Source organism: Ursus maritimus, assembly GCF_017311325.1.
Source record: "Ursus maritimus isolate PB19 chromosome X unlocalized genomic scaffold, ASM1731132v1 scaffold_X1, whole genome shotgun sequence".
Taxonomy (NCBI): Eukaryota; Metazoa; Chordata; class Mammalia; order Carnivora; family Ursidae; genus Ursus; species Ursus maritimus.
The window spans coordinates 57,493,223-57,512,595 of NW_024423319.1; the positions used below are offsets into that span (position 1 = coordinate 57,493,223).

General features: G+C 37.9%; 1 protein-coding gene across 1 annotated transcript in view; it reads left to right on the top strand.

Moving 5' to 3' along the window:
- The first annotated feature begins 14,853 nt into the window (after positions 1 to 14,853).
- Positions 14,854 to 19,373, top strand: part of RPS6KA6 (ribosomal protein S6 kinase A6) — a 210,545-nt gene continuing 206,025 nt past the window's right edge. The window contains exon 1 of the mRNA XM_040630311.1: positions 14,854 to 14,947. Within this exon, the coding sequence (XP_040486245.1) occupies positions 14,870 to 14,947 (78 nt within the window). The 5' untranslated portion in view covers positions 14,854 to 14,869. The remainder of the gene's footprint in view (positions 14,948 to 19,373) is intronic.

A 19,373-nucleotide genomic window follows, 5' to 3' on the forward strand; every position in this document is an offset into this window, starting at 1 on the left:
CCTCATCTATTAAATAGAGATACAAATGTCACCTGCATTATAGCAAATTCTCAACAGATGTTAGTAAAAATTATTATTAATAACTGATACAAAAGTGAAATAGAGTGCTTTGAAAGTGCTTTGGAAGTGTCAGGAGATTCTAACCTAGTGGAAGGAGTGGACTCAGAAAAATACTTCTTAAGGAAAGGAAGGAGGCAGTTATATTAGGAACCCACAGATGAATAGAAATTAGCTAAGCAAAATTTGAGGCATGGGGAAGAAGGTGGGAAAAAGGTCAGTGTAGCTAGAATTTAGTAGTAAAATGAAACTGGAGACATCCATAAAGCCTGATAGGCCACTGAAAGGAGTTTGAATTTTATTTTTAAGGACATTGAAGGTCCAGTGAATATTATCAAGAAAAGAGATAGGTGTTATTTGCACAGAACTGACCAAACTTGCCAACTGGATGTTGGAATGAGGACAATGAAGGAGTTAAAATAACTACAATGTTTCTAGCACAAATGACTATGCAAGATGAGATCATTAACAGAGCTAGAGCACACAAGACCAGTAGTAGGATTTTTATGAGGGTGAAATAATTAATTTGGTTTGTGACTCATTGAATTTGAGATGACTGAGAAATTTTATGCAAAGATGTTTAGCAGGCATTTAGAGATCATATTTAGAGCCCAGGACAGTGGTCTGACTGAAGATATTGATTTAGATGTTATCAACAGGATGGTTAAAGCCATGGGAGTGGATGATTGATGGGGATTGATAAAGAGAGGGAAATGAAAGGAAAAAATGTCTATATTTTAGAGGTTCTCAGAAAAAGAGGGGTTATCAGAGAAGATTGAGGAAGCGTCAGAAGTTTATAATGGAACCTAAAGGATATATTGGGAGAGAAGCTAAGATGAAATATAGTAAAGCACAAACATATTTTATCGTCTTTCAGACACAATTGGAAATGGATTATCCTGTCGAATGCTTGGTGCGAGCATTTTGGCATAAACGTTTATAATACATTTTACCTTGATGAAATCTGTAATCTCCAGTTGTCTTTCAAAAGTCATCCCAGCTCCAAACTCACCTTTCATTTGTTCTATTCTGGGAAATTACCATTAATTCTTGAGCAAATAATTTATCTCAATTGAGTGCTAAATATTGCTAATTTCTATCATTTAACCACCTGGATAATTATACGTGGATGGAAGAACACAGGGAAAGGGTAGAACAGGAGATCTACCAAAGAAAATAGTCAAATTGTCAGAGTAAATTTTATGGTCATAGACAGAAACAATGGCGTACTTTTCAGAAACATTATGTACAATGCATTCGAAAGCATACACACACACACACATACATACATACATACATACAAAGCCACCTTTTGCTCCAACATGAAGAAACTATATTTAGTTTCTGCAAAGCAACAGGATTTCTCATGGCTAAGGACTTTTGCACATGCTGTTTCCTTTGCCTAGATTATCCTTATCTCCACTAATTTTCCTTTCACCCTCCTCTCTCTCCTTCATACTCAGGTCACACACACACCATGTCAAGCACATCCCCATTTCCCCTTAAAGACTTAGTGGAGAGAAAAGCTGTGGTGCTGTGGAGGGGAGGGAGCCCTTTGTATGGAGCAGAGTCAGGGAGAGAGGAGAGAGCAGGAGAGAGAGCGACACATTATGGTTCATGCAAGAGGCCATGGTGTGGGGATCCTCTGGATCACACCTGGAGAGAATGCTCCCCTTCCTGGAGTACATTTGGAAGAGGGTATATTGTCTCTCCAAGGATGAAAGGCCTACCAGGTGCCATTGAGTGGCCGTTCAACAGCAAGGGACAGAGGCACATGCAAAGAGTAGATAACCTGGTCACAGCTTCCCACTGTGCTTCACCATAGACTCCTGGCACCTGTATGGCTGTGTGACTGCTTTTTGGAACAGAACTGTGCTGGGCTCCATGCTGCAAGGCTCTTCTCCAAGGGAGGGAAGGAGTCCACACCTTGCCAGTCCTTTAAGATTTAGAGTTTTGAATCCTGTCTACTAGCCAGAGATAAAACACAGTAATACTGTGGCATTGATGTGTTGACAGCCTGGGCACAGACAGGTTGCGGGCAGGGATCTGACAAAAGCCTGGGACACAGGTGGGGAGATTGTTTGCATTTCTGTAAGAGCCTCCTGAACAGCAGTGGTGGCAAGTTCCCCTCCCTGGGGACAAGAAGGCAGGGTGATGCCATCTTCCACATCCTCCAGCCCCCCAACACCCCGCCCACCAGCACAGTCTGACTTCAGAGAGAAACACAGTGCATTCAGTGGAGGCTGAGTCACTTACACTGAACCCACTCCCCCACCCCCCTGAGCCCCGCAGGGGCTTCTTTATGATGGCAGGTCTGACTGTGAGCCACCACAGCAGGCCTCTCCCTCAGAAGACCAACACAGGTCCCCTCATGTACTAAATCTACTGACCATAGAGTGCTCCAAAGGGTCAGTTTCAGTTCTGGTGGAAATAGAACCAGGCTTTCTTTTTCCTTTTTTCTTTTCTTTTATTATTTTATTTTATTTTTTATTTTTATTATTTTATTTATTATTTATTTTTTTAAAACTTGGAATCAGGCTTATAATTTCTTCTCGTTTGCTGTTTTTTTTTTAAATTTTATAATAATATTTTTTATTATATTATGTTAGTCACCATACAATACATCCCTGGTTTTTGATGTAAAGTTCCATGATTCATTAGTTGCGTGTAACACCCAGTACACCATGCAATACATGCCCTCCTTACTGCCCATCACCAGCCTATCCCATTCCCCCCCTCCTCCCCTCTGAAGCCCTCAGTTTGTTTCCCAGAGTCCATAGTCTGTCCTGCTTCATTCCCCCTTCTGATTAATCCCCCTTTCTTCATCCCTTTCTTCTCCTACCGATCTTCCTGCTAAGATTCTTATGTTTCATAGATGAGTGAAACCATATGATAATTGTCTTTCTCTGCTTGACATATTTCACTTAGCATTATCTCCTCCAGTGCCGTCCATGTTGCAGCAAATGTTGAGAAATCGTTCTTTTTGATAGCTGAGTAATATTCCATTGCATATATGGACCACATCTTCTTAATCCAGTCATCTGTTGAAGGGCATCTCTAAGTACCAGTCTAATTTAAGGAACACTTTCTCCCATGACAATGTTAAATATTTTATTTTTAAAATAGACTATTTAAAGAATAATTTTAAGTGCATAGCAAATTAGGGAGATTATACAGAGATTTCCCGTATGTCTCTTTCTTGTATATATGCACAGCCTCCCCAACTATCAACATTCCATATCAGAGTGGTATGTTTTTTACAATTGATGCATGTACACTTAAACAGCATCATCACCAAAAGCCCACAGTTTACTTTAAGGCTTACTCTTGGTATTATACATTCCATGGGTTTTGACAAATCTATAATGGCCTATATCTACAATTGTAGGATCACTAGAGAATAGTTTCCCTATCCTAAAATGCCTCTGTGCTCCTCCTTTTCATCCTTCCCTATCCATTAATCCCTGATAACCATTGATCTTTTTATTGTCTTCATTAATTTACATTTTCCAGACTGCCATATAATTGGTATTATTTAATATATAACTCTTTCAGATTGGCTTCTTTCACTTAGTAATATGTATTTGAGATTCTTCTATATCTTCATGGCTTGATAGTTTAATTCTTTTTTCTTTTTTTTAAATTTTTAAAATAGACTTTTAGGGGCCCTTAGGTGGCTCAGTCAGTTAAGCATCCAACTCTTGTTTTCAGCTCAAGTCATGATCTCATGATCTCATTGGTCCTGAGATTGAGCCCCACAACAGGCTCAGTGGGGAGTCTTGATGATTCTCTCCCTCTGCCCCTCCCTGACTCATGCTTGTGCTCTCTCTCCAAAATAATAAATAAATAAATAAATTGTTAAAAATAAAATGAAATAAAATAAAATACTTTTATTTTTATAGCAGTTTTAAGTTCACTGCATCATTAAACAGAAAATACAGAGAGTTCTTATATATGCCCTGTGCATACATGTACAGCCTCCTGTACTATGAACATCCTATACCAGTTTTGTACATTTTTTACAATCAATGAATCTTTTTTTAGATTCCTGTGCAGTTAATATGCAGTATTATACTAGTTTCAGGTATACAATATAGTGATTCAATATTTCCATATATTACTCAGTGATCATCAAGATAAATGCACTCTTGATCCCCTTCACCTATTTCACCCACCCTGCCACCTACCTCCCTTCTGGTAACCATCTATTCTCTACAGTCAAGAGTCTGTTTCTTGTTTTGCCCTTTCTCTTTTTTTTCCTTTTTTAATTTTTTTGTTTTGTTTCTAAATTCTGCGCATAAGGGAAATCACATGATATTTGTGTTTCTCAGACTGGAACTGGCTTATTTCACTTACCATTATATTCTCAGGATCCATTCATAAACTTAACCAAAGAGGTAAAAGATCTGTACTCTAAAAACTATAAAAGACTGATGAAAGAAATTCAAGATGACACAAACTGGAAAAACATTCTATGCTCATGGATTGTAAGAACAAATATTGTTAAAAGTAATCTACACATGTAATGCAATCTCTATTGAAATACCAACAGTACTTTTCACAGAACTAGAACAAAAATCCTTAAATTTATATAGAACAACAAAAGGCCTTGAATAGACAAAGCAACCTTGAGAACGAAAAGCAAAGCTGGAGACATCACAGTTCTGGACTTCAAGCTATATTACAAAGCTGTATTCATCATTAATTGGATCCTTTTATTTTCTGTTGAGGTTACAGAATTCTTTATACATTCCGGGTATAAGGATTTTGTCATATATGTGATTTCCAAATATTTTCCCCAATTTTAGCTTATATTTTCATACTCTTGATAAGATATTTGCAGAACAAAATATTTTACTTTTGATGAGATCTAATTTATCAATTTATTGTTACCTGGATCATGGCTTTGGTTTCATATTTAAGAACTCTTCACCTAAGACTTGAGATGCTAAGTCAAAGATTTTTCCTGTTTATTTTTAAAAGTTTTACAGTTTTTCCTTTTATTTTACTTTTTCAAGTTTTATTTATTTATTTATTTATTTATTTATTTATTTATTTAGAGAGCATGAGCAGTGGGAAGGGCAAAGGAGAGAGGGAGAGAGAGAAGCTCAAGCAGATTCTGTGCTGGACACAGGGGCTCGATCCCAGGATTCTAAGATTGTGACATGAGCTGAAATCAAGAACACCCAGGTGCCCCTATAGTTTTTCATTTTATAGTAAGATTCATAATCAATTAATTTGTTGTTGCTTTTTATTTAGTACATGCTAGCATGGTAGTGTGACAAGGATGTTTCTCTGTTGTCCCTGTTCAGCCTCAGTCTTAGGCAGACTTGTGTCCCTGGATTTCCAGAGTGTTTTCCCAGTGATACTGATTCTCCTTTACATGGCAGCCAAATTTTACCTTATATCTTTGTGAGCTTTGAGGAAATATTTTTGCCCATTCCCATTGGTAAGAAGTCTCTAATTATCTGTGTCTAGGACAGTTTCCTTTCTCTCTTCTAAGAAATAGAGGGATTTTTTTTTTCTTTTACCCTTCCTTGGAAGCAGTGGGTATTCACAAGTTTCCTAAGCATCCATATGTGCTACCCCCCCCCCACCACTCAGTAACATTTGTGCAGTGTTTTTGCTTTTCCTGCAACAATGGCTGTCCTCCTCTTCCAGGCCTGCGAAGTTCATCAGGAGGGCTTTATCTGATATTTTACCCTGCCACCCATCTTTCTCATGATCACCAGATATAAGTCTGTGGACAACAGCCTGAGAGTGGATGCCAACTTCCCTTGTCTCTGCAATTTCAAGAATTTCTATGATGTCATGCTATTCCACATTTGGCTTTAGGCAATTCATTAAAATATTTAACTCAATTATCCTTACTGCTTTATTGTACCCTATGTCTTGTACCCTGGTGTTCTGCTATAGGTGAACCAATTTGCATTCCGTCTGTCCTTGGAAGTCTTGTCTTTGGATTTGGGGCTATTCTATTGCCCTTTGACATCAACTTTCATGGGTTCAAGAAATGTTATGATTTTGTTGCTTATTTGTCTTTTTTGTTGTTGTTAGGGTAGGAGTGATGCTCTTTCAATCTTTTCTACATCCTAGGTTGAAGTGGAATTTTGGTTAATATCTTCTTAAGTAATCAATTTTCTTAAAGAATATTGAAGGAAAGGACATATATGAGTTTCCTTTGGTATCATACCTCCTTGTGTATAGGCCCAATTATCTATTCTAGGTCTAAGGTGTATTGCAATGTTAATATTTTATTATTTTAAAAGTCTGCAAAATCTTCCTTGATTTAATTTATAGTATTTGTGTTTTTAATATGTTTTTCTTATTTAAATGTCATATGATAAATAACAAAGAATTTTTAAGGTATCATATTTGAGTCAGTTTGAATACCGTCCATTTAAGTAAGATTTTAACTTATTTTCTTCAAATGGATTAAAATTCATAAGATAAGAAATAGCATTGATGGATATCCAAGTAAGGGTAGAGTTCTAAAAATAGAACTACCATATGATCCAGCAATTTATCTTCAGGATATATACCCAAAAGAAATGAATTCAGTACTTTGAAGAGATATCTGCACTCCTATATTCATTGCAGCATTATTCATAATAACCAAAATGTAGAAACAGCCTGTCAATCAGTGAAGATAAAGAAAATGTGATATTTGAAATATTATCTAATTATGAAAAAGAAGGAAATCCTGCTATTTGTAATGACATGGATGAAGTTGGAGGAAATTGTGCTAAGTGAAATAAGCCAGAGACAGAAAGAAAAATACTGGGTGTTCTTACTTACACGTGGAATCTAAAAAGTCTAATACAAAGCAGCAGAAAGTAGAATGGTAGTTACCAGGGGCAAGAAAGCAAGGAAATGGGGAGATATTGAGTGAAGAATACAAAGTAGAAGTTATGTAGGATGAGTAAGTCTAGAGATTATCCACAACATGATGACTATTGGTAATAATACTATATTTAATACTGGAAATTTGCTAGGAGAATAGATTTCAGGTGCTCTCATCACACACAAAACATGGTAACTACGAGGAAATGATATGTTAATCAGCTTGACTATAGTGATCCTTTACGTGTATTTGTATATGTATACTAAATCATCATATTGTATGCATTAAGTATGTACAATTTTTTGTTTAAATAAATTTTAATCTTGCTTTAATTAAATTTCCATTTAAATATACTGAAAGTTTTAAAAAGCAGAGAAGTTAGGTGGAAGCTGTTTTGCCTTTAAGAACTTCCAATGCTTATATAAGATGTATTTTATAGGAACATGTTAAGAAGTTGTAACATTATTTTGTATTACATTCACTTTGAAAACATGTTGAGACTAGACTTTAGGTAAGTTCAATAAATAATTTAGGAGCTAAATGAACTCTGACTCACTAAATACAGAAAGGAAATAATGAAAATGATTCTCAGTTTCAGGATGAAAACCAATTCTTAGTTTGAAATGTCTTGATTTATCCACATATGTCTAGACCTCCTTGGGATTATGAACGTCTCTGTTACTCCAAAATAGGTAAAAATACATACTCCTTTCATCTGATAGGGGGTCCAAATATTTCTTAGGAAATTTAAATAATCCTCCCCCCCAAGTTGCTAGGGACTCAATTTTATATAAATGTGTGGCCTTCTTGAACATTCAGAATTCTAACAAGGAGTGGTGCTGTAAGTAGAAACAAACTGAGGGCTTCAGAGGGGACGGGGGTGGGGGATTGGGATAGGCCGGTGATGGTTATTAAGGAGGGCACATATTGCATGGTGCACTGGGTGCTATATGCAAATAATGGATCATGGAACATTACATCAAAAACTAAGGATAAACTGTATGGTGACTAACATAACAAAATAAAAATTATTATTTAAAAAAGGCTTACTTAGGTGAGATCAAGCTTAGAATCAAAGCAACAACTCTTCCAGGGAGCGATCCATGTACCTGAATTTGTCTTGATCCTTTTATTTTCTGCAGCCACCTCTAAATTTGCCCATTTTCCTACTTGAATACCTAAAACAGGGCATCAGACAAAAGTCATGTTTTATTATATTCAACTCTGTACACTAACAATAAGTTATTAACATGCCAACTGTTTTTATATGGTCTTAAAACGTCTCAATAGGGTTTGTACCTTCTATAAATTCTCCTTTGAATGTTTATTTTTAAATGTAAATTTACATTTACTTTCCAAGTCTCTATTCATATGTCATATAAGTTCAAAAGATCTGAAATTCAAATGAATTATTTAGTTTTTTTTTAACAAAATTACTCTAAAATACCTGTCTCTTACTTTGGCTAATTATAACATAAAAAGCAGTTGTTCTCAAAGTGCAGACCTCAAACCAGCATTAGAGAATCCCTGGGAACTTGGTGGAAATGCAAACACTCATTTTTCAACCCCAATTTATTGAATTAGAAACACTGGGATTCAGCAATCTGTGTTTTGACAAAGTCCTGCAGAAAATTCTGATGCATACTTACCAGTGACTTAAGAGTATGCTATTAATAAGACCATGACTGTAAGCCTAAAATTATCTCATTCAGTTTAATGTAAATTTTATTTAGACACCTTAAATACTTGGAGAACCTAGTAAGCTGGTTTGATTGGGCCTAGGGAAACCTTTTATCATTACTTCACTTATGGGAACTCTAATCACATGTTTTATTGTAGGTGAAAACAGTTTTGTGAATTATATGCAAAAAACATTCTGAAACTAATTAAATTGGTTGTTACACACATTTATATATTTTAATTGCTTTACAGATTTATGAGTATGTTTGAAGTTTGTATAGAGTAACATAGATACTCCCATATTCTTAATCAGTGAATGGTCACCCTATCTCAGAAGGAACTCTCCTCAACAAGGTTCTAAGATTTGTTAGGGACCCATAGGAAAATTGTGAGTTAGGGAAGAGACATCAAGTAACTTGTCAAATTGGCTAACTCGACCTTTGTGAACAATGCTGTGAAGGACATGGGCAACCAGATTGTCTTTACATGTGGTATATTCCTTTGGCTTACAAAAATGTATCCCTTTTGTCAACACTGATTGGTTATTACATTTATTTACATCATCCTTGGAATTCATTTCCTGTCATTCTATCATTTTGGCAAACTTATTAGTAAGATCAACTGTTTTTTTCCTCAGAAAATGGCATTATAACCAAATATGTTGACATGATTTGAAGAGATTTAGAAATAAAAAGAAAATAGATTTTACTGCTTGATATTTTCCTTATATGTGATATAGTGGAACACCTTTGTAGCACATTCCATTATTACAAATTAATGAGTTGAAGCTAAATCATGACATGTAAGTATCTTTCATAAATATCTTAAGAGTTAGACTACAAATCATGGTTACTACTCTTCCTAATCTCTAGTATTATTAAGGGATTTCACTTTTCACGTACTATAAACTGTAGTTCTGTCCAAAGAAGAACAACTATTAAACGATGGTCATATTTATCATTTATTTATTGTTTAATCTCATTAAATTCAACAAAAAGGCAATAATGAGCTTACATTTGATAAGTAAGTGTGAATTGAGTCCCCTATGAAGTTTATTTGTAGAAGGCCTAAAGCTATTTATTATTTTTAGAGAATGAAAGTTCTCTGGCACTCCTAAGGAATTATCTAAAGATTGTAAGTATTTGTTCAAATTTAAACACTTAAAACTTCTCTGTTTGATGAATCCATTTTTATAATTTATGTCTGAATACCTTCAAAATAAAATGTTTGAATATTTTCCTAATAGTGCTTTTATGTTCTTTGTTGGCTCACCACTTTCCGGCTATTTGGGTTATAAACTTTGGGGAAATAAGCATAGAATACGAGTGACTAAGTGGCTCTTTCTATAATTATACTCCAAATATGCATTACTTTGTAAATGCTATGGTTTAGAAATCAGAACCATAGTGTAGAATCTGTGGGTAGTCTGTGATCTGCTGATCAAAGGCTCTTAGTTCATATTTTACACCCCTGTGGTGGGGCCAAGAAGGTTTTTTATCTCCATATGGGTCAGTTAACTTTATTCAGTTAAATTACATGATGACTTATTTTCACCTTTGACCCTGGTAATCCAATGTGTGTCATTTATCACAGGGTAAATAAGTCTCTTTGAACATTTAAGTGTACTTTTTCCTTAGTTCTGAAAATACTCAGAACACATGCTGTAATGGTGGAAGAACCCATCTCATTACCTTTTGTGATGAACACTATATTATTTAGAAACTAGATATAGTACATCCCAGTTCCAGAGCCACCAAAATATTACTAAATATTGTGTAAATTTTTAATGTTATGCTCCAGTAATTGGAAATCCAAAGATACATAGGTATACAGAAAATTTCAGGCTAAAAATTTCCTTAAGACTACAGAGAAAGCAAGAATCTCTGCTTTGTATACTTTGCAGAAGACTGATACTTGGGTCTTCCTTTATACCTGCCTTTGTGCTAAATAAAGTCATCATGTTTTTTACCAAGAATCTAAGGACCTCTGAGCTTGTCAAAATTGTATATAACAGGTTCTGGTTACTAGTAACTTAAAATCAGACAATATGTCTTTGATAAAGGGAATCAACACAGAGCAAATAGCATTAAACTCTGCAAAGTTAAGTACCGTCATACATTTTTATGTTAGCCCGTAACTTTAACACACTGTCTGGCTAGAGTAGAAAAATATTGTTTGTCCATCCAATGTATTGAGTACCAGACATACACTGTGAGTATAGAGCTTAATAAGTTAATTCACTAACATCAAAGTCTCGAAGTTTGTTAGTAAAGAAAATTAAAGAAGTTGTTGAAACAAGGGTATAGAAAATGTTTTATGGACGTGAAGAGGAATGGGTGACTAATTTTCCCCAGGTATGAGTGTAAGGGGGGTATGGAGAGGAGAAGATAATATCAGAGGGGTTTCACAGAGCAACAGAGTGGGGTAGAAGTTTTGGCATCAAGTAGATGTAGTTTTAATTCTAGAATTTCCATTTACTATCTGTGAGGTCTTGGTAAAATCACTGAACATTTTCTAGGCTCAGTTTCCTCATCTGTAAAATACAGTAATATAAATTTTTTACAAATTGTTATAAGGGCTAAATGAATTCATGAAGAGCATATACTTGGAGCATAGTGGGCTCTCAGTAAATAGTAGTTGTTAGTATTGACTGCTTAAAAATAAGTTGCTTAGGGAGACTTGGATAGGGAAGATACAATAAGATGTGCATAGATCTGACTGGAATTTGAGGGGGTAGATGAAGCTGGAAAGATAGAGGACAGTTGGTGAGAACATCTGCATTCAGAGCTAAAAAGTGTCGGTATTTTACTAGAGATAATGGAGTATCATTGAGGAATTTTGATTCTTGGGCTTCCAGTGAGGAGGATGGATTGGAGAAAGAGTATAAATTTAGAGTCAGAAAGACAAGATAATAGGAATCATTAGTATCACTAGTTCAAGAACGTATTCTATGAGGTGAACTGAGGCAATGACAATGGGGGGATGGAGCAGACATTTAAAAAAATATTTGAGATAGACATAAAGAACTGAAAGAACTGAGATAGACATAAAGCAGACAATTAAAAAAATATTTGAGATAGACATAAAGAACTGAAAGAACTGAGAAACAGGAATTTATTAAAATCCTTGAGTTGAGAAAGGGGTTTTCATGTTCTGAAATGAGAGAGATGTATGTGTGTATATAAGCTAAGAGGAATGTTAAATGAATGAGCATATATGAAGGCTAAATTTAATATAGAAACAAATACATTCATTGTGGAATATTACTTAGCCATAAAAAGAATGAAATCTTGCCATTTCCAACAACATGGATGGGGCTAGAGAGTATTATGCTAAGTGAAACAAGTCAGTCAGAGAAAGACAAATACCATATGATTTCACTCATATGTATGTGGAATTTAAAAAACAAATGAGCATAGGGGGAATAAAGAGGCAAACCAAGAACAGACTCTTAACTATAGAGAACAAATGGAGGGTTACTGGAGGAGAGGATGGGTTAAATAGGTGATGGGTATTAAGTAGGGTACTTGTTATGATGAGCACTGGGTGTTGTATGTAAGTGTTGAATCACTAAATTCTACACCTGAAACTAATATTACACTGTATGTTAACTAACTGGAATTCAAATAAAAATTTGAAAAAAAAAAGAAATATATTCATAGTGAGAAAGCTTCTTGATATAGTTGATGTGGTGTATTTATCAAATGCACGAAACAATAATAGGAAAGGATGCATTAATTCATTCAGCAAATATTTACTGAGCTCCATTATGTTCCAGGCAGTATGCTAGGTGCTCATGGGAATAAACAAACAAATATAGACAGTATGTTGATTGCTGTTATGAAAAAAAAGCAGGGGGTGGTTAGGGAGTTATGGGGATTGCATTGTAGAAAGGACAGTCATAGAAGCACTCTGAAGTGACATTTGAACAGCAAACTAGGTGAATGGTGGAGGTCATTAATTGCCTGGAGAAGTCCAGGCAGGGAGCACATTGGTTGGGGTTGAATCAAGAATTCAGTTTTGAATGGATTTTGTTTGAGATACATATTAGATCTAAGTAAAATAGGCAGTTGCATGTACAAGTCCTTACTTTAAGAGTTTATGGTTGGAGATAAAATTTGAGAGTTCTCAGCATACAGATGATATTTCAAGCCAAGGAACTGGATGGATTATGGAAATACCTAGGCTGTTGGGAAAGATAGAGGTGGAGAATGGAACCCTGAAGTTTCTACTTCTAGAGACTAGGGAAATGAGGCATTGTCCAGCAAAGGGCACTGAGAAGAAATGGCCATTGACTTAGGAGTAAAAGGAACAGTTTTGTTCTGGAGACCAAGTGAAGAAAATGTTTAAATAAAGAGGGAGTCATAAAAAAAAATAATGGAGTCATGAACTGCATCAAATGCTAATGAGTGGCTCAGCAAGTTAAGGTGAGTAACAACAATGCATTTTTACTGATGGGAAAGGCCAGTAGAGGCACAAAAATAAATGATGCTAAGGGAAGTGGTGATGGAGAATTGCAGAGCAAAGCCCTTGAGTGGCAAGAGGGGATGAGATCCAATGCTCAAAATGGTGGGCCTTATTTAAGAACACTGTCAGTTCAGCCAAACAGGAATTTATGCAAGTGTGTGCACATGCACATTTTCATTGTTTATAGCTCCATGCACCCACTACTTTGGAAGTTTTCACTTTTACAGAACGATATTTGTAAAGCTCACTCTTTTCCCTGGGATTTTAAGCAGTGTAGGTGGGAGGGCACCTTCAGTGATCCTTGTTTGCAATTCAGTGCCAACCTCTGTGGTCTGCTTTTCACTTACATAGTGCTGGACATCAGATGGTGAAATAAATCGAGGACACAGTTCAGTGTTTTCCTCGAGCACAACGCAGCAGCCCTAGGTGTAGTAGTGGTGAAAGGGTGCTTGCTTTTTACACAGACCATTAGAAACCTCTCCAATGTACTGAGCCGCCTTGTGGCTGTTACCTTTGCTATTTTAAGTCTCTTTGAAGTGCCAAAGGTGGAATCACTTTTTTACGCTGGGTTCTGAAGTGTTTCGATAAAGATCTTGATCATCCCCCGTCTATGAGACTGTACTTTATTTATCTCAGTTATAACGCTAGCTCCTAGTACAGCGTGTAGCTCAGAGTACCAAAGCAGAAAAGGTTCGATTGGAGAAAATTGATTATTACTTTCACTACAGGTCCAATACCTTCAGAGCGGGGTGGGGCGTGAGATTAGCTTTGTACATTCTGCCTTCAATGCCACAAGTGGAGTCCAATAAGTGGCATATTTGTGTGTATGTGTGTGAACACTAGATACATTGAATGTCATCAATACTATGGAAATGCTGAGAAGGACAGGGGGTGGAAAAGTTAGGGAGTGCAGGTGTACTAATTTATTTTAAACGCATTTTCTTCCTGCCTCCAGCTTCTGGAAGCCCAGTGTACACTGGACTAAAATCTCCGCTCCACTATTCGTCACTATACAAAAATGGGTGTGGTTCAGTGTACAGGACACCTGCTTTTGTGAGGCCTGCAAGCAGATATTCCTGGAGTCCTCTCCTGACACTTAACTCCTCCAATGCTCCAGAGTGTCTCCCAGGTCCCACATTGATTTGGGGAATCTTCCCGCCTGCAAGCCGGCTTCGCAGACTTAAGAGGGCCTGCTGAGCATGTGTGAACAGCGACGCGCATGCTCTTTGTAGTGGGCAGGTTTACTGCAGCGCCAACAGTGGCTTTTACTACTCTTCTCCCGCCTCCCAGCCCAGCGCGTCCTTCTCTTCTCTTTCCCACCCCCAACCACGCGGTCCTCCGTATTCACCCCCGCTCTTTTTTTCCCACACCCCTCTTCACCCCAGGCTGGGGAATCTCCACTGACGTTCGGGTGACGCTGCTGTGCTGCCGCTGCGGGGGGTGGGGGGGTGGGGGGTGGTTCCCGGCGCTGCACAGGTAACGCCGCCGCTGCCGCCATATTGACGGAGCTGGGTACGGGGAGGGAGCCCTAGGAAACCGGGTGGGGGACAGTCAACGAACGACAGTCGCGGTGGCGGCAGTGGTGAGCACAAGCTGAGTGGAGCTCTCCGTGAGGTAGCACAGAGTTTTCTTGTATATGGGGAGCAGCTGCCCGCAGCGGCGATCCTCCTTTCACAGCCTCTGAGGGCACCCTGCCGCTAGGTCGCTGAAGGAGGGGCTGGGGGTTCCGCTGGTGGCGGCGGCGGCTGGCAAGCTCCAACGACGGGATGCGCGGCTGCGCCAGTGGTTGGCAGCTCCTGCTCAAGTGCTCCTGAAGGGGCGATGCTACCGTTCTCTCCTCAGGACGAGCTCTGGAACCAAGAAATGGAGGTTTTCGGAGGCGGCGCGAGCATCGGCGAGGTTAGTGTGGTGGCCAAGGGCTGGAGCCACCCCCCTCCTTCCCTCAGGACCCTGGCTGGAGGCCCGAGAGAAGGTCGTGGGGCTAGGGAGCGGGGTGCCCAGGCAAGCTCCCTTGAGGCTGCGGAACGGCGAAGCACGCACTACCCCAACTGTGCTTTCGCTCGGGAGAAGACGGGCTAGGGCGTGGGGAGTCGGAGCAGCCTTGGCGGCCCGGGCTCGGTCTTAGAAGGAGCTCCTGCCTCTCGGGCCACGCTGAGTTGTGACTAAGTTTCTTCACTTTGAGACCTGAAGTGGGACTGGGGAATGCGCCAGGAGCCGCGCCTGGTTCAGCACATTCTCTTTCTCTGCTGCGCCAGGTTTGCTCTCGGACCACTTTCGCGGATAGCGGCTGACTCCAGCTAGCTGTGTGAACCCGAGTACTTTAGGAACCCAGCGTAACAAAAACACACCTAGGTGACAGAATAACTCTGGGGACATTTGTTTATAGGGATGTGTGCTCCTTACTTAGCTTTCTAGTTTCTCCATGGCATGTTGTGGGTTTTGTAACAACCCAGGTGGCGATTAACTGGAGCCCAGGTTTCTTTGTTGACATTGTTCAGGTGATATTCTGTGGTCCCCTCAATTCTACCACCCTCTTCCTCCTGTCCTTTTTTCCCCAACTGCTGTCCTCACCCCGTTGGTCGGTAAAAGAAAACACAAAGTAAACCCTAGCCCTTATAAGATGAATCTTTGCAAGACTTTGAGGTTCAACCAGAAAATTTTGGTTTTCCTCTCTTCCCGCTCTTCTGAACCTGTTCTGGTTGGACTTAGGTCAGCTGTGCAGTGGAAACTAAGATGTGCACAGGTATTCTGTTTTTAGTGTTATTGCTGTTGTTAGAAGCGGGCAGCATTTAAACTCTAAAACTGAGCCTTTTGGGATAGAAAGATCCTTTTCTAATAACTTAATGGACTGACAGCTTAATACTCCAGTACAGCCCACAGTAGACCTCATAAAAAGTCTTGAATGCCAAATTGATTCGCAGTAGGTTATTTTGAGGTAGGACTGGCAATCACAGTCCTCCACATCTCAGGATGTTAATTTGTTTTCAAGTACTTGCACCATCCTTAAAAATATATTTTGGACCGTTCTCTGTTTAAATCATTCTGTTTTCTTTTTCGCATTTCCAACTAAATTGGGGTTAAAATTCCGTGCCAGGATAACATTTAACAAGAAATGTAATAAAAATAAATTCAGAAGGAGTCTAAAGTTGAACACTCTCCACTATAGTAAATATTTTACTAGTAAACTAAGCAGTTCTAAAATGCATTTTAATATTCTACATCTCTTAAGAACAGGATAAGTGAAGAAAGGTAAATTCTTCTTGGAATATAGGAATGTTTCATACTTGCAAGAATTTTCTAGCAAGACCATTCAAAGCGAGAGGAATTTTATTTTATTCACGTATATAATCAGTTGACTTAAAGTCTCAGGTATCTGGTATATAAAAAGTTAAATGCTTTTATATAAGGATGCGGTGGGAGATGGAGAGCCTTTTGCATGCCTACTATTTTATTATTTTTGTTAAATTTGAATGGAGAAATGTTTTGAATCGTAATTACCACATACGGTGTTTTTATTTTTTGCAGTATGTTTTACGTATTATATAGATTTAACAATGGGTCTCTCTAACTCATCAATTTGGAAAAATACCCAAGTGGAAATTGTTAAATCTTGTAAAGTAAAACAAAAGGTGAAGGTAATGTGGTGAAGATAGTATTTCTGCCTCCTTTGTCTAAAACAGTTATGATTGAGTAGATTTAATGCTTCAAATGACTTAGTTAAAAATATTCTAGGTGAAAACTAAATGCTATTATCTGAACAGACCTATTTAGCATGTAAAAGAGGTTTTTTTGTTGTTCGTTTATAACAGTATTCTTTCAATAAGAAGGAAACAATTTTACCTCTCAGACTTTATTTTTTTAATTTTTTAAAAGATTTATTTATTTATTTGAGAGAGAGAGAATTGGCTTGAGCACAAGCCAGGATGGGGCAGAGGGAGAGAATCTCAAGTAGATTTCCTACTGAGAGCAGAGCCCAACATGGAGCTCAGTCTCATGACCCTGAGCTCATGAACTGGGCCAAACCCAAGAGGCAGACACTCAACCGACTGAGGCACCCAGGTGCCCTCTCCCAGACTTTCTTTTTTTTAAATTTTTTATTTCAATTCAACTTAATTAACATATAGTGTATTATTTTTTTTTTTAAGATTTTTATTTATTTTATTCGACAGAGATAGAGACAGCCAGCGAGAGAGGGGACACAAGCAGGGGGAGTGAGAGAGGAAGAAGCAGGCTCATAGTGGAGGAGCCTGATGTGGGGCTCGATCCCATAACGCCGGGATCACGCCCTGAGCCGAAGGCAGACGCTTAACCGCTGTGCCACCCAGGCGCCCCAACATATAGTGTATTATTAATTCCAGAGGTAGAATTTAGTGATTCATCAGTTGCATATTACGTCAAGTGCCTTCCATTTTAATGCGTGTCACCCGGTTATCCCATCCCCTCACCCACCTCCCCTCCAGCAACCCTCAGTTTGTTTCCTGTAATTAAAGTCTCTAATCGTTTGTCCCCCTGTCTGATACTGTCTTATATTTCCTTCCCTTCCCCTATGTTCATCTGTTTTCTTTCTTAAATTCCACAAATGAATGAAATCATATGAGATGTGTCTTTCTCCGACTGACTTTTAATTACATGTTTGTTGATATTGGCTTTAGAAATGTTAACCCTTCAGCATGAGCCTTGCCTCCGCAATCATGATAGTTGTTAGGACTAAGGGTGCTTTCATTGTAGAATACAGTTTTTGAAAATGTGTTGGAATCCTTAAAGAAAATGTGAGTGAGACTGTGTTAACTTTAATGTCAAAGAAAGTCATTTCTGTCAGTTTTTGTGTGTGTTGAATCCTGGTAAAATTAAAGATTATGTGCACTATTACATACTGCGGAATCTTTTTCAGTATCTATCTTTTACTTGTATTGTTTCATGGGCAATTGTTAACCTCTGAATTATCATTCAGAAGTGTGAGGATTAGTTGTTTGAGACTCTGAACATGCTTTCTCAATAGTAAAAAGTTATTAACAGTTACATTTTTAGACCAATGCACAATGGGGAGTTATAATGATGAAGAGCCAACCACTGTTTGTAAAATTGTCCTGTGGAAAAATGTGTTGGAGGTTCGAAATAAGAACTAGCGTGGTTCCAGTGAGAGGTGGAAAATGGGCCTTAAAAGGGGAAATATGGGTTCTTTTCGTTACTGGGAAGAAGGTTCTTGGGAGAGGGTAAATAAGATAAGCAAGTAGCTTTGGTTGTGAAAGCTCTTGCAGGGACTGTCTCAATTAGGTGTACTAGGAATAGGGACTTCAAAGAGCATCACCCCACAGGAAGACACAATTTTAGCTCTTGACTGGATTTTGTCAGGATGAGGGAAGAGGTGTTACTCGAGGTATGATTGGGTATTGGGCATTCCTGGGTAAGGGTTATAAAGAACAGCCTGATGTAGTAAAGTGAACTTTTCATGAGTTAGTGCTATGTACATTACAGTATGCATTTAGTTGGTTGGTTGGTTGTTTTTTGGTGAGAGAGTGCTTGCTTCCTGAAGGAGGAATTGATTATAGTTTTCAAATTCCATATTATATCATATCAAATTGTATTGTAATTGGTACTTTATTAATTTTTCTCCCAATTTTTTATTTAAATTCCAATTACTTAACGTACCATGTAATATTAGATTCAGGTATAGAACTTAGTGATCAACACTTACGTAAAACATCCTGTGCTCATGACAAGTGCCTTCCTTAATACCCATCCTCTATTTAACCCATTGCTCCACCCACTTCCCCTCAGGTAACCATCAGTTTGTTCCCTATAATAAGGATTCTGTTTCTTGGTTTTCCTCTTTTTTACCCCTATATTTTTTTGTTTTGTTTCTTAAATTCCACATATGAGTGAAATCATATGGTATTTGTCTTTCCCCGATTGACTTATTTCACTTAGCATAATACTCTCTAGCTCCATCCATGTCCTTCCAAATTATTTTTATAGCTGAGAAATATTTTTTGGCTGAGAAATATTTTTATAATATTTTATATCTTATAATATTTTATAGCTGAGAATATTCATACACACACACACACACACACACACACCCCCCGCATCTTCTTCATCCATTCATGGATACTTGGGCTGTTTCCGTAATTTGGCTATTGTAGATAATGTGGCTATAAACATTGGGGTTCATATATCCCTTTGAATTAGTATTTTTGTATCCTTTGGGTAAATACCTAGTATTGTAATTGCTGGATTGTAGGATAGTTCTATTTTTAACTTTTTGAGGAACCTCCATACTGTTTTCCAGAGTGGCTGCACCAGTTTGCATTCCCACCAACAGTGT